General features: G+C 35.0%; 1 protein-coding gene across 1 annotated transcript; it reads left to right on the forward strand.

The window, feature by feature from the left end:
* The first annotated feature begins 2,900 nt into the window (after positions 1-2,900).
* On the forward strand, positions 2,901-7,392 carry LOC122299395 (uncharacterized protein At5g41620-like). Its single transcript, XM_043109654.1, has 3 exons — positions 2,901-3,414; positions 4,464-4,589; positions 5,601-7,392. Exons 1-3 carry the CDS (start codon positions 3,022-3,024, stop codon positions 7,125-7,127), a joined length of 2,046 nt encoding a protein of 681 aa, XP_042965588.1. The 5' UTR covers positions 2,901-3,021; the 3' UTR covers positions 7,128-7,392.
* Positions 7,393-15,707: the final 8,315 nt, after the last annotated feature.

Below are 15,707 nucleotides of genomic sequence, written 5' to 3' on the forward strand. Positions count from 1 at the left end.
CATGTTGTCAAGTCTAGGGAGATGAGAACGCGCGTGTGGGGATCAAGATATTCTGAAGTGATCATCCTGATTAAAATCAATTATCTCTAGCTTTATTTCGTACTAAAAGAGATGTTGGTTGGGAACTTTACACTAATGATTGTGTTTTGCAAACAGAACAGACAAAGCAAAGACTTTGGACCACAATTTTGGAAGGAAGAAAGCCTAACCACACATGCAAGTGGTCCAGTACTACTACTTGTACTGATTCTGGTGCGTGATGGTCCTTCCACCTTTATTTCCCACGTAAAGGCCGTTGTAGTTCGGAATTGAAGAATGACACAAAGACAAAGAAGCCCCCACGTTGATGTGCTGATGATGCAGCACAAAAGTCTAGCCTGCATGCTTCTGACAGCCGACAGATCTATCTTTGTACGTAGGACCACCTGCATCATCTATCCCAAGTTTTCTTTCGATTTTAGGTTTCAGCTCATTTGGACCAAATTAAAGATACCCAATGCACCAAAACTGGCTTAAACCGCACGACCCCTACTTATGTACTCTTTAATATCTCCCACACCCCACTTGCGGCACTCCGTACCGTCTTCGGTCGGGGTGCATTGCATGCATGCGTCGTGCCATGCATCCACGCGCATGCATGGTCAAAAGCTTCTTAACCTTTCAACCTTCCCTATATAATCATTGAGTATAAATATGGATATCTCAAGTGTTGTAAGATCTGATTTTGTTCAGGAAAAAACAACTATATTTGTGCGATCGATGCACATGTTAATTTGTTAATGAAAAGCAATAAAAAAAAATTAACTGTCTCATGCACGGTCTAATATAAGTCTGGCTGAGTATTTTTGCATATGTCGTATGAAACCTTCAAGAATATTGTAAATATAAATTCTTTTTAAAAGACTTTCGACTAAATACGGTCTCAATTAAAAATGATACATAATGTCTCAACTTGATTTGCACAATGTACTCCCAAACTAGCACATGATGTTTGGTAATTTGTGTAGTTAGGTTTGAGTATTGAGAAGTAGTGTTGAAGTATGTTGTGAATAATAGTAAAAAAGTAGGTGAAAAGTAATAATAGAATATTGAATAATGGTAAAATGTAATGAATAATAGTAAAAATTAGATGAAAAGTAATAATAGAATATTAAATAATGGTAAAAAGTAATGAATAGTAATAAAAAGTAGGTAAAAAGTAATAATAAAGTAATGAATAGTAATAGAGAATGTTGAGAAGTATTGAGATACTCTTGGTACCCAAACATAATTCGGCTATCCAAATTAAGGCCCCCACACCTTACACCGATGACGTGAGTCAGCCATGTATTTTATTTTTTTAATAGAAACCAAAATGTACCAAATGCCCCGACTAATACCCTTATAACTCAAAATTCTCCCAAAATATCCGCCTGTTGCCTCCTAGCAAAGAGGCATGTGAAAAAGATCGTCCCAACAAATAAAATGATTGCGTTTGGATAATAAGGTGATTTCAGATATTTTGTAAATAGTAATAAAAAATAATAATAAAACAGAGCCTAAATCTCACCATTACCAACAACCAAATCACCCTTTTTTCGCAACAAAAACATAACTTAACACAATCCAAATAAAAAGGTAGCAATTCTAACACCCCCAAATCAGAAAAATGGATTGCCGCCCAAACTCATCAAATATTGTTTTCCAAATCAGTTACTCCATTGTCTCTTCTCAAATCCTTCATTGTATAATAAAAAAATAGTGTGAAACAAAAGAAATAATTGACAAAAAATAAATCTACGGTTTTTCTTTCCACCTCAAGCGAATATACAATCCATGGATTCATCAGTATTATATCTGTAAGTAGTAGTAAAATAGTTTGAATTAAAATATTTTATTAGGTCTTGAAAAATAAGAGAGAAAAAGTTGAATAAAAATATTATAAAATTAAGTTATTTTAATATAATTTTTGTTTTAAAAATTGAAAACTAGTATTGTTTTTTATATTTAATTGATAGTTTGAAAAAGTTATAATAATTAGGTAATGATTATATGAAAAATTTAAAAATTTGAAATTAAAAATATTTTGTGTTTAATTAATGCCTGAGAATAAAATATTTGAAAATATTTAGAATACTTAATAATAATTGTATTGTCAAACATATCTAAGTATCCAAATGGGCACTTAGTTTATCTAAGAATAATGAGAATAGGTAATGACCAATTTATTAGCCCTAGATTTATTTTTATTTATTTTTCTATATATTGCATGGGCTGTAACAGGACATTTAAATTTCATTGGTTAATGGGATGTTTAGCCATTTTTACTTATGTATTCTGTAGGAGTAATATTATAGTTATTTTTATGTATTTTTTGTATATTTTATTGATATAATTTGTTTGATCAATTATTTTTTAATAGATAATTAATTATTTTAATAAAATACATAAATATATATAAATGACTATTCATGACATTTTTTATTCTTAATGTTTTATCATATATACAATAATTGCTTTACAAAGAAAAAGAGAAGAGGGAAGTGATACGTTAGAATTAAATGTTGAGGTCCCGTTTGGTTATACAGATAAGATGAAATATTTTAAATAATAATGAATAAAATATTATTATAATATAATTTTTAAATATTAATTTTATATTAAAATTTGAAAAAATTAAATTATTTATTATATTTTATATTAAAATTTTAAAAAATATAATAATGAATTAAAATAAAATAAAATGAAATTTTAATTTTTGGTTAATCAAACAAATAAAGGTACAAGCGTTGTCAACAATAAGCTTGAGTGGCTGCCGAATGCCGAGCCACGTCTGATGTGCCTAGAGTTGTTAGTTGTAGGGGGTAAATCGAGTTTACTCAAGGAATAAAGTAAAAGCTAGCTGTGAAGCAGAACGGTCGGAAGTTTTGAGATGCATTTGATTTGAAAAAAAGAAAAGGGTGAAACACGGGTAAAACAGCGAAGCACGCGCAGATTAAAAATTGAATTGCGAGAGAGAATACGAGGCGGAAGAATACTAAGATGGAAGGCAAAGAAAAAGGTGCGAAGAGAGAAGCCAAAAAGCAGGGATTGATGGTGAAAAAGTTGAAACGCCGTATGTTGGTAGGGAAAAGAGGAGGCCCTTGTACTCCACCACCCACATGGAGGCTTGAGCTTTCATCTCACGAGAATGATGACACCTGTACTAGTAACATACAAGAATTCCTCACCTTTCCCAATAACACTGCAACAGTCTCAGCCAGAAAGCTCGGTGCAAACCTCTGGGACTGGGAGATACAGCCCCATCAACACGTCCCACTCAGGCTTGCTAAACTGAGTAAGGGTGTTGCTAGGCCCCGTCACCACCACCACAGGCACAAGGGGTTTGAGGTTTCCCAACACTTGGTTGACCCTCCTGATAGCCCCCCTTACTCGGTACAACTTTACCAGACTTACCCTGCCTTTCTCCTTTTCTGGTTGCTGAATGCCAACGTGCTTTTCCTTTTAAAGTTTTGCTAGTTATTTGGGGTTTTTATTTTTGGTTGTTTTCCTGGGAGGGGAACTTACCTGGTTATCCTGTGTTCTTGATTTCGTTTAGTTTCTGGTTTTTTTGTCCCAAGGGGGATATTTTTGTTAGTTGGCTCATTCAGAAATGTTTTCCCAGCCCAAATAATTTTTCTTTTTGGTTCAAGCTTACGGCTTTGTGGGATATCACTGGCTTGGTGGTTAAGTGTTCGCTGTCCTCTTCTTCTATTTTTTTTTTCTCCTCTGCTTCATGAATTGTTCAGATCTCATCTCTGGTTTACTACTATTTCGTTGGTAATTTTTCATGTACATTTGGAGAATTCGGTTTCGGCTGAAATATTGCTTCTTTGGATTCATGTCTTTGGTACTAAATACTAAGCGGGCTCTGCTTGGGACCTGTCTTGATGCATTCCCTTGAGATAGAAGGACTTCACCACATCCACCACATCGTTGCTAGTTGTTCAGACTATTATCAATTTATCACTTTATATCCATCCAAAGGACATTTAAAAGATATCTTAAAGATCGAGATGGAGTCACTCTTTCAGTAACCTTCTTTCCAGTCCATTTAATTTTCCGTAGGAAATTTCCTTGCTGTTTTCCTACCTTGCATCATTCTTTGAGCATTTTTCTTCTTGTTGATATCTTGCTTCCTTGGTTTATAGTATCAATAGTTCTGGAAACAGAAATTTGAAATTGCTTCTACCGAGGAAAAAATGCATGCGAAAAGTTTACATGTTACTAGGAATAGAGAGCATTTGCATGGTTTAAACGAGGGGTCTAATTGGCAAGGGTATTACATCTCGTTTAGCATTATTTTGAAGAAATAATTTTGTGGCAGCAACATGGATGGAATTAGTGTGATCTAATTGTAGCTGTAAACCTTCTGTCATTTCCTTTTTTTCTTCCTCCTTTTTGAAGTTTTTTTTTAATCTAAATACTGATTTTACCCTTTGCAGCCAGCTAGTGCAACTCGGTTGAGGAGGCATGTTGCAGCTTCTCCTGTACGACAGCATCGATCACTTCAAAGGAACCATTGTGCCCTGCAGCCTTTATCTTCTGCAAGTTATGGTAGCTCGTTGGAGGTAAGAATGTAGCCTAACCATCCATAATTCTATCTTCTGCAAGTTAGTCTTTTCTTTCTTTTCCTTTTATTTTTTTCTTCAATTATTATTGTGATGTATATGAGATAGCCTGCCCTTATCACCAATTTGCTAAACAACAATAGAGGAGAAATTATATGAAAAATCTTGCCATGGGAAGTTGTAGATATTAATATGTAATAGCAGAATTTGAAAAATGTTGAGCCTACAACTAAGCACAGAGCTTCCTGGCACAAGTGGCCTTGAGATACAAAATGCGTTGTATCGGGACCATGAGAACAACATGCTAGAGGACCTTGAACAAACTATGGAGGAGCTGATCAAGACTTTCCTTTCCAATGCTCTACTCCTTTGGACTACTACAATAGACTTTAGTGGGCTGAATTTGCATGTTTTTTCTTGATGCTTTCTTTTTTCTAAATAGGTATTTTTCTTGCATACAACCCGTGTACTTGGAGTAAACAATTTGAGAGTTTTAACAAAATTTTTATTACTAAAAAAAGGACCGTGAGAATGAAATTTTATATGGTCAAGTAATGTTTGTCAATGGAACAAGTGAAAAACTTACACCTGATACCTTTCAGGTTTATGTTATAATTGCCTCTTCCGATACCATCAATACTCATATTAATCATTTCCTCTAATGCTTGAGAATTATGACAGAGACCTTATTTTCACAGCTTCTTGAATGTAAGATGCTGATGAAAAGCATGACTGGCATATGTTTGAATCTTTGATTAATTAATCATGAATCGGTGACAAGAGATGCAACTAAATAACCTGATGACTTGTTAACTTCCTTTATGAAAGTATACTTACAAAAAAAAGCTTCCTTTATGAAACTGCAGTTTCTGTCATAATAAAAGTCATATCCCCTAAGTTCCTTGTGATAATTTGATTCTTTAACTTCACTGCTGTTACTTTCCTGCTTTTAAATTTCTCCTCGAAAAAATTCTTCAATTTAAGGGCCATTTCACCCTATTATTTTCACAGGTGGCATGTTATAGCCCTGCTGTCACTCCCACAAGTTCTTTGGACTTGAAGGCTAGAATGGTTGAATCAAGTTACGGCCTTAAAACATCCACACCGTTACTGAAGGTGCTCAATCGGATCTGGAGTCTTGAAGAAGAAAAAATATCCAATATATCGTTGGTAAAAGCATTGAAAACGGAACTATGTCGCTCGCAGGCTAGAATTAGAGAATTGCTAGAAGAGAAGCAATCAGATAGGCATGAAATGGATGACCTGATGAATCAAGTTACTGAGGATAACCTTGTTAGGAAGAATAAGGAGCAAGATCGAATTAAAGCTGCAGTGGGATCTATCAGGAATGAGCTAGAAGGTGAGAAGAAGTTAAGAAAGCACTCAGAAAGCCTGCACCGAAAGCTAACTCGAGAGCTTTCTGAATTGAAATCATCTTTTTCAAATGCTTTGAAAGAACTTGAAAGAGAGAGAAATGGACGGCTTCTCTTGGAAAACTTGTGTGACGAGTTTGCTGAAGGAATAAGAGATTATGACCAAGAAGTCCGGTCTTTAAAGCACAAGACTGACAAGGATGGGGTTGGTAGGGAAAACACTGACAGGTTAATTCTCCATATTTCAGAAGCATGGCTTGATGAACGGATGCAAATGAAATTGGTGGAAGCTCAAAATGATCTTGCAGAAAAGAATACAATCCTGGACAAGTTAGGGTTTGATATAGAAACTTTTCTTCAAGCTAAACAGTCCACTGAATCAAGGAAAAATAGTAACTTGTCACCCCAGGAGCTAAAGAATGTGGGTCGGCTTTCGCGAGAATCCTTTCCTTTGAATGAGACTGTTAGTGCACCTCAAAGTGCAGCTGATGAAAATTCCTCTACGAATGGTGATTCATGTTGCTTTGAACTAAACAAGAGTACTGGTGGGAAACGAAGCAAAGGCAGCTCCAAACAGAAGGATAATAATGCTGCAGAGAGCGATCACAAAGAGATTTTGAAATCAAGTTCGCTTAGAAAAAAGGTAGGATTATGGGAAATCAATGAAGTCTGTAACTCATCTTGTTTGCACGGTCAGTTTGAAGAACATAAGATGAAGGCCATGCCATGTAATGGTAGCAGGAGCCAGTTAGCAGTGAGGCAACAGGGTGAGATGCGAGGAGAGCAAGATGTTATAAACTATCTTGAGAAATCTGTAACGCGTGGGGCTACACAGGAAGATCTACAAGAAGGATGCAGCAGACGAGTTGGAACCAGTGGACTGAAGTCAAGTCATGTGCTTAATAACTCGATTCGAAGTCATTCCTTGTCATTGGAAGGTCAAAGTAATTGCAGAGAAGATTCTTGGTTTCAGTCTGTATTAACAGATAATGCAACTCCAGCACAACAATGGATGTCAAAATTAATGACTCCAGATCCTGGAAAATGTGAATCTTCTCTGAGATGGACGCAGGGCTTGAAGGAGAATACATTGATGGCAAAACTACTTGAAGCAAGGTTAGAGGGACAGCACTCTCGCTTAAAATCTTCCAGAGGTTCATTTTAAATTCAACATGATAATGGTAGATTTGCCTGTGGAAAGAAGTAATTGATTGAGCAGTGCACTGCTTTGTGAATATCGTGCCTAGATAGGTCCTCTTCCTAAAACGAGTATTTGTAGTAAAGCAATGTATCAGGGTAAAAGGTGGCATCCTTATTATAGTCTTGCTATAATAGAGATAATGGTGTACATCAGTACATGGATCAAAACTACTAGGACAATGCTGCCAACCAAGTCTTGTTTAAAATCAACTCGACCTATTTTTGCTGTGCGTAACGTGAGTTATAAGTTATAGCTCCCAAATTTATAAGGCTCCCTGTCATAAACTTAAAGCCAGGTTTATGAAAGGAGAAATGTTGGTATATTGGGTTATGAAGAATTTTAAAAATAATATTTCAGAATTCTCAATTTTTTTTTTTTTTTTTTTTAAAGATTAGAATTCGGGAAAGAAGAGAAAAATTTTAATAATTTTTTTTTTAAATTTTATCTCTAAAAGTAAGTTTGTATTGGATTTTGTAAAAGTGAATAAGGTGAATTGAAAAAGTTAACTGATTATAAATTTTTAAAAGCGTTTTTGTTTCAGGGTTTGTAAAAGTATTGATTTTTTATGTCACGGTAATGATTAAATAAAATTAATATTTTCATTTTTAGATTTAAAGATGTTTAGAAAGAAATTAAAAATTTTATATAACCAAATATTTATACATGTTGCTATATGCGTATATGCAGTGATAGTAAGAATTCATTCAAGGAGGTCGTTTGTTATGCATGGATAATTATTGATTAGGATTAGTTGAATGAGGGAATAGATCAATATTAGGAGTTTGAAAAATGATATATGCAATGGCACAATTCTTTTGAAAAAGTAAGTAAATGCAGAATTCATATGAAAAATTAATTTTTTAATAGTAAAACTTATTCTTTTTTAAAAGGATTGCACAATACTTACTGCTCAACGATTATATGTAGTATTACATTAACAATGAACAACATATTCCATCTAGTTGAAGAATTGGGCTAATGTTGAGTACTTCTCCCTCCCCCTTTCTTTGTTGCAGCGCAAAATGCAAAGTCATTTCTCTAACTCGCCTAAGGTCCCGTTTGATTGTTGAACTCAATTGCGTTCAATTTAGTTCCATTTAATTTTAAGCTGAATCTAACTTCTAAATATCTGACTCTCAAATTACTTAACTTATCTCAATTCAAAATTTTCTTACATGTGGAACTTACAACTTTTTTAATTTAACACATCTTTATAGGTGGGGCTCATAACCTTTTTTAATTTTTCATAAATCGTATCAAATTCATCTTAATATTTAAACTCATTTTAGATGAGTTCCACACAAATCACTTTACTAACTCAACGATTAAATTAATCATTTTGTTATCTCAAGAGATATTCAAGAGAGAGTGTGTGAGAATATATTTTTCCAATTTTCCACCGTCCCTTTCCATCTTACGGAGTGACCTTTTATAGGAATTTTAAACTTTATGTTAACTTTGAATCAGTTAGATAGATGGAAATGTATGATTATTCCCAAAAATTAGGGCTCATGGCCATTGTTTATAAGAAGTGACTAATTTATTTAGTTATTGGCATTTAGTGGTTTTGAGTTATCCCAACGGTAAAAAAAAAAAAATTTGCAGGAAAGCATAAGATCATCATTTTGACATATATAATATGATGTTTACAATTGTATGACATGCATACATTAATATAATAATTAAGTTGTAGAACATATTGTCAAAATATTCATTGATCTAAAAATATGTGATCATGTGCATGACCTAATTATATATATATATATATATAGAAGCAAAATTAATACGATACCAAAACCCAATGCTTTCATGATTTTGACAAAACCAGCTGCATGCATGTATGATGACTTCGTTCTTGATCATTTTGAGTCGAGAAATACAAGATTGGGTTAAATTTCTCATTTATTTATTTTATTTAGGATTTTAACGTTTGTACATTTTGAGGAGTTTATGAGATATTATCCAAATATGAATATTCCTAGTTCCTATTGTATGTCAATCATGTATTTTAACACAAACATTAATAATCAGATCTTTGATTTTATATATATACACCAATAGAATAATAAACAATTAAAAAAGTATCTTTCTCCATCTTAATTTGATAAAGAATTTGATCTGGTTATGAGAGAATGATCACCTTAACAACTTAGCCTCCAAATATCTTCTATGGTTAGAAGCACAATAATATTGTAGATGAGAATCATTAACCCCTTAGTACTATTTATAGACTTCTAGCCATTAAGAAATCTAAAAATTTTATATCTCACTATGATTAGATATAGAGGTACTTTAGTCTCACTATAATTCATTAAATTAAATAATAAGATCGATGGAGCTAATCTAAACCCATTATTAGGCCTGCAACCCGATCTGGATAATACGGGTTTACGCCCGATCTGACATGAATGGGCACAACCAAGGAGCGAAACCGACCCAATCCAACCCGAACAGAATAGAAACGGGTCGAACCCGTATGACCCGCCCTTTAAGGAGGCGTCTTCCAGATTATTCCTCGAGTAGAAAGAAATAGCAAACCATCCATTTTCTTTTCTTTGCCAACACCACACGAGGAATCGGATCATTGCCCCGCGACCAAGGCCAGCCCCACCCCTGCAAGTTTCTCCGATGGCAAGGCGTCACGACTCTTCACAGTTTACGTCGTCACTGTTAACACCTGCTGATGTCCCGAAAGCCCAAACGATATTGTTGGAAGTTGGAACAGATTTGTAAGCCTCTGCCTCTCGACTGGAAAAAAGCTCTTCCATTTTTGCTTCTATATTAGCTCAGATGATTGGCTTAATGTTCCTTTTCTGCTTCTGCATAGCAAACTCCATTTTCTCTCTCTTTGATTGTTTTTTTTTTCACTCTATTATCGTAAGAAGCCTAGTCTACGCTTCAATTTAGTCCTTCATGGTGAATTACTCACGTTGAAAAAGAAAACCCAAAACTTTTTCTTCACTATTTTTTATTTTGTTGCGTTTTCCTTTTTGTGAATTTCATTGTTCTGTTCAAGCTTGCCGATGTCGTGTGTGAATTTGGTGCTCATATCAGGCAAGACGGCCTAATCGAGTTCTTTGAACTCGACTGTGCTGTTGCTGTTGGCGTCCATGTTTGCCAGAAGGATGTGGAGCCGGTCGCCGGAGTGCTTGAGGCTGAGTGAGCAAAGAAATCTGAGTAGCGGCTACTGGCTAGGGTTTGAGACTAAGTATAAAATGGACGGGTTGACACAAATTATTCAAACTGGTTGTTAGTCAGGCTGGAGACCCGCTCAAATAATAACCCGGTAAAGTTGGGTCGGTTCGGATCATACTAATCGGATTGATCGGATGTACAGGTCAGATGCACACCCCTACCCATTATGATATACTTAAATGTGTGGGATATATAATTTAAATAACACTCTTATGGATCATTAATTTTAATTTTATCCAGAAAGAAAAGTGTAAATTAAATTTAGGAGTCAAGGACTAGGAGAGAGCTACTTATGCATAAATATATAGTAAACATGACAAGGCCGGCAGGCGACAAAACCATTCATGGCATGATATATTTTTAGATTCTACGAACTCTGAACATGTTTTGATTCCAAATTAACAGCTAGCATTCTAGGCCTGAAAAAGATTTACGTCGATCGATACTGGAAAGCTTTTGACCATCCATGTAACCATAATATATGAAGATCATCGAAATGCCCTTCAATATATATTTAAGGGTAATGATACACTTATCACTCTTTTATCATTATTTTATTATTTATAATGTATTTATTTTTTTATCATTTTCTTTTAAGTATTTTTTTAACATCCTTAGCCATTAAGAAAAAATTTTAAAAATATATAATTTTAGTGATAGTTACTTGCTTAATCATTAAGTAAAAAAAAAAAAATTTAAAAATTAAAAAATTAAAAAAAATGATAAAAGAGTGGTAAGATAGTGGTAAACTTATCATTATTCATATTTCAAATCGTACGTACTTCAGGCATGCAATAGAAAATCCAAAAGCAGATAAGAACATGAATAACGTCGTCGTCTCGAATGGCGCGCGTTGAATTGACCCCACCACCAGCACCAGGCTACCATGCATGCATGCATCTGCAAATAAGGTTGGAAATATGTGTTTAATGAATGGAGATTAATATTAATTTTGTATTAATTTGTCCTTTTAATCCATTATATATTGATCTTTGGCGGTGCATCTACGTACTTACGTACGCACATTGGTCAAAAATTACCGGCAGCTCACTGCATGGCTAGGCAAGATTAATGGGAAAAACAAACTTTAATTAATATGGGCTTATTAAGCATCTTCCATTGGTCTTGGAACATTATATTAGCCGATGATCTTTAATTATAGAAATACCTTCTAGCCGGTCCGGCTGATTTTTTCCAAATAATAGCCTGTCATTAAATTTTAAACACGTCAGCTTTTCACTACAATTAGTGTGAACCAGATTACATAGAATCATCCTTCTCGACAGCCCTGCTCGAAATAGGACCCACCCCTCCCCTTCCCCTGCACGAAACAGAACCCCTCCCCTCCTTTTTCCCTGCGCGAAATCGTATGTGTTCAAATCAACCAAATGAATTATATTGGACTACTACGACTTATAGTGCAGATCTGGATTGGCTTGCGCTTAGTCTTCAAGGTGTTCTAGCATATTTTGAGTTCAAAGGAAAGTAAGAAATTAAAGTTCTTGGGCTTTATGTGGAATCCTCTCTCATGGGTTATGGAAGTTGCTCTAGCCAACGGAGGAGTGAGTGTTATTTTTTCCTCTTCGAGGGGTTTTTCTACCCATTGCTGAAAAAAGAACCTGAGGAAATGAAAGGAAATTTAACTTTCCAAGCTTAATATTGATGTAAAATTGAGGGTACTATCCTTACAGAAAAAAAGTGCTTATATTGATGTTCTCTTGGTTTATTAGACCTTTTTTTTAAGGCTTAAATAGGATTTAGTTGATTTAAACGTTTGTTGTCTAGGGAGCCGAATAAAGACCATTTAAGTTCCTTTTTTTTCCGACCTCTTTCCTGCAACTTGTCTTCGATTAGAGGATTCTTACATTTTAGAATTTCTTACCGGTTGCACATATTGCAGGGAAAACTCCTGAATGGCAAGATTTTGTTGAGATCCCGATTTGCCATGAAAAATCGCACGATTTTGGGAGAGATGGAAAGATTTTCTAAAGATGAGAGTGTCGGCATCAGAATGAGAGGTGGCCGTTGAAATGAGACTTCTCGGCATCGGAAAGAGACTGATTGAGGTGTGGGCATCGAAATCGTATAGCTGAGTATCGACTCCGTGGAGAACGATTTTGAAATCAAAAGCGCTTCTAATTCTATCTTATTCTGAACATGATGAAGGCTGTGATTCTATGTGGGTGTACCTACTCGCTATTACGTGTAATATTTGAAGTGGCAAATTATTATGGGAGGGCTGCTTCTAAAGAAAAAACAGCCGAACCGGCTAGAAGCGCGACTCTTAATTATAATCTCTTTGGTCCATTTTCTCAATATTATAAACTGGTTAGGCACTGTCATATATATCACTTTCAAAATAGTACTAGGCATATAATATATAATATCATGTCTTTATATTATTAAATGTAGTGGACCACTATGTAAAAAGCAAGTGGCCTGCGTAAGATAATAATTAATTAATACTAATTCTATTTTTTTTATTTCTTTCGCCCATCTTATTGCATGGAGATCATCAGCTAGCCTTAATTACTTTTAACTTTAAAAGTATCATTTTTTTATGTGTTATATATATATACACACTTTATAGATAAATATTATTAAAATATTAATTTTTTTTATATAAATCTCATATCTATTAATTTTTTTATAATAAAACAATATCAGACGCTCATGTGCTGTACAAATATATTTCTCATACACCAGCCAATAATAGCCCAAATACAAAAAGGAAAGGAAAAGATATTGCTCATAAATAAGTAGTACTACCCATATATAGTATCGCAGATAACACGCCCTGCAGATTTTGGACATGAAGAAAATCCTCCTCAGATTTTGTGTATAAATATATTACCATCTTTAAAATTGATTAATGGCCCAGATTACATCTAGGCCCCCCTTGTCCTAGCCTATAAAAGGAGACCCCCTTCTGCTGATTATACTCACAACCTCGAGCTTAATTCTTTGTTTCCCAAGCTAGCTAAAAGATCATGTAGTAGTAACACACACGCATGATCATATATAATGTTTTATGGTTTATGAGAGTAGTAGTGCATGGGGGTCGAATGAATGGGGCTCTCTTTACTCCATATTCTGAAAGGAGGTAGAGGGGAAGCCACGGCTGCTAGTTCATGAGTACCCCCGGCCTGCGCATTAGTATCGATGCTGCACAGTCCAAGGGTTTGCATGAGCTTGGAGACGTGGTTACCTTTATCTTTTTGGTATTGGAGTGAAGGGAGCTCCATATTTATTTCCCTCTCTCTCTCTCTCTCTCTCTCTCTCTCTCTCTCTCTCTCTCTCTCTCTATATATATATATATATATATGATGTGCACGAATGCTGATATATATCAACCACAATCATGAGGATCATAAGTATTTATTGATCATATGCTGATTGATTTTTCTTTTTGTCTCTAATTACCAGTACTACTTGTGCTTATAGTTTTCGTGAATTGATTGTCGTAGTTATTTGAGACGTAGATGCTGGTAATCTCTTCCTTCTTCATGATCAGTTTCTCTTTTCCTCTATATATTTTTCATAATTAACTTAATCAGAAAAGGGTAGAGGATTAAAGCTAGCTGTTGATAATTCATTGTTATTACTTCTGTTTCAGGGTTGGATCTGATCGATTCGTGGGTTCCGTTCCTTTGCATGTGAAATATTCATCAAGTCGATCGGGATTCAAAAGCAATTATCAAGGCAATATATATGGGGAAAATCCCTCAAAATCATGCAGTAACAGTACCAGTGTCTTCGAATAAGGAGATATTAGAAATGTACTCAATTCCTGCACTAGTTTTATTTTTCGTTTCTATTGATCATCAGTATATATTTCAAACAGAAAAACAAAAAAACCCTTTTGTTTATACATTTTTATATCCAGATATATTGAAGTTGAGGGCCGCAGCCTCTACAATCACAACCCCAAATCACTTAGAAATTCATTACAGAATAACCAAAAATAAGACAAATTACAGAAGGCCGGCCAGGATCAGTTAGTACTGTTCCTAGTCCCATACATATGATCAAGTACTGCTGTGGATGAATATGTGATAAAAACGCAGAGAAGATGATCTGACATGAGAACTCCTGGGAATTATTAAACGGGCACTACAAGAAAATGTGCTTTTCTCAGCGTTTTTTTTAATTGCTCGGAATAAAATCGCTGATTATTGTTATTATTTATAGCGATTTTTTCATCGCTACAGATATTCAACGCTAATTAAAACGCTTGGCACGGGCATAGCTTAGAAATTTTATTGCAGCGATTTATGCTATAGTCGCGGCAAGAAATAACGCTGCAAATTAAAAAAGCTTATTACAGCGCTACATGATACGTCGAAATTAATTCAGGCGCCAAGATGAGCTCAGTTTTATTAATTTCCCCCAACACTTTTATCCCAAACAGTACCAGAGTTCCCAAATCATTCCCCCGACTCCTCTTCGGCCATACTCCCTACGAAACATCTACAAGTTCTTCGGTAATTACCTACTGCAAATCCCCTACATTTTCCTTGGTTTAACCACTCGGCTTGAAGATTTCTTCTCAAGCACACGTACACGAAGCGATTTGAATTTTCGGAGTCTCTTATTCCACCCCCTTCTCCCCCTGGTTAGTGTTTCTTGGTGGCTTTCTCAATTTGCCGAAAGTAGTTCAGACCCATCAGCGAGTTTGGAAGAGAAATTGAGTCTATATTTGGCCTATGTACTCACTGTGTTGGGTTCATTTTGGGGAATCGACCGATTATTTTCAGGGTAGGTTTTGTTTGAGCTGGTTGAAGTATGGTTTCTTCTCCCTTTAATTTTAATAGTCGCTCCCCCTTCATGTCTTAATTGTTGTTTTTCACAGCTTGCCTGTTTGTTTGCACACTACATTTTTTCCATGCTCCCCCATCTTCTTCCTTTCGCACGAATTTATATTTTTTTTCTGTATGGGTTGTTCTAAGTTTGGAGCTAGTATCATAACACCCACCCATTTGTGTGACCTATGTTTGGAAAAATAGAGCAGGTTCTAAACAAGCATGGCCCTTTTCCGTTAATGCTGTTATATGTTGTTACTTGATATGTGTATAAAGTACCAATCGTACTTGAAATTAGGAGAAAATTAAATCTAGTGCTTAGCCTTACCATTACTTCCTAGCTAACAAGTCTAGTATTTTCAGCGATTTTTGTTTATTCTCAGCTATTATATTACGCTGGAAAATTTATTATCAGCGATTAATTCTCAAATGAGAGTTATAACAGCGGCGAAAATAAATTTTTTCCGGGTGGCAAGAAACGCTGGAAATACTGAAGCATTTATAGCGATTTTCGACTATCGCTAGAGTAATTTATAAGTAAGCATAC

The sequence above is a fragment of the Carya illinoinensis genome, chromosome 2, assembly GCF_018687715.1.
Source record: "Carya illinoinensis cultivar Pawnee chromosome 2, C.illinoinensisPawnee_v1, whole genome shotgun sequence".
In the NCBI taxonomy this organism is placed as follows: Eukaryota; Viridiplantae; Streptophyta; class Magnoliopsida; order Fagales; family Juglandaceae; genus Carya; species Carya illinoinensis.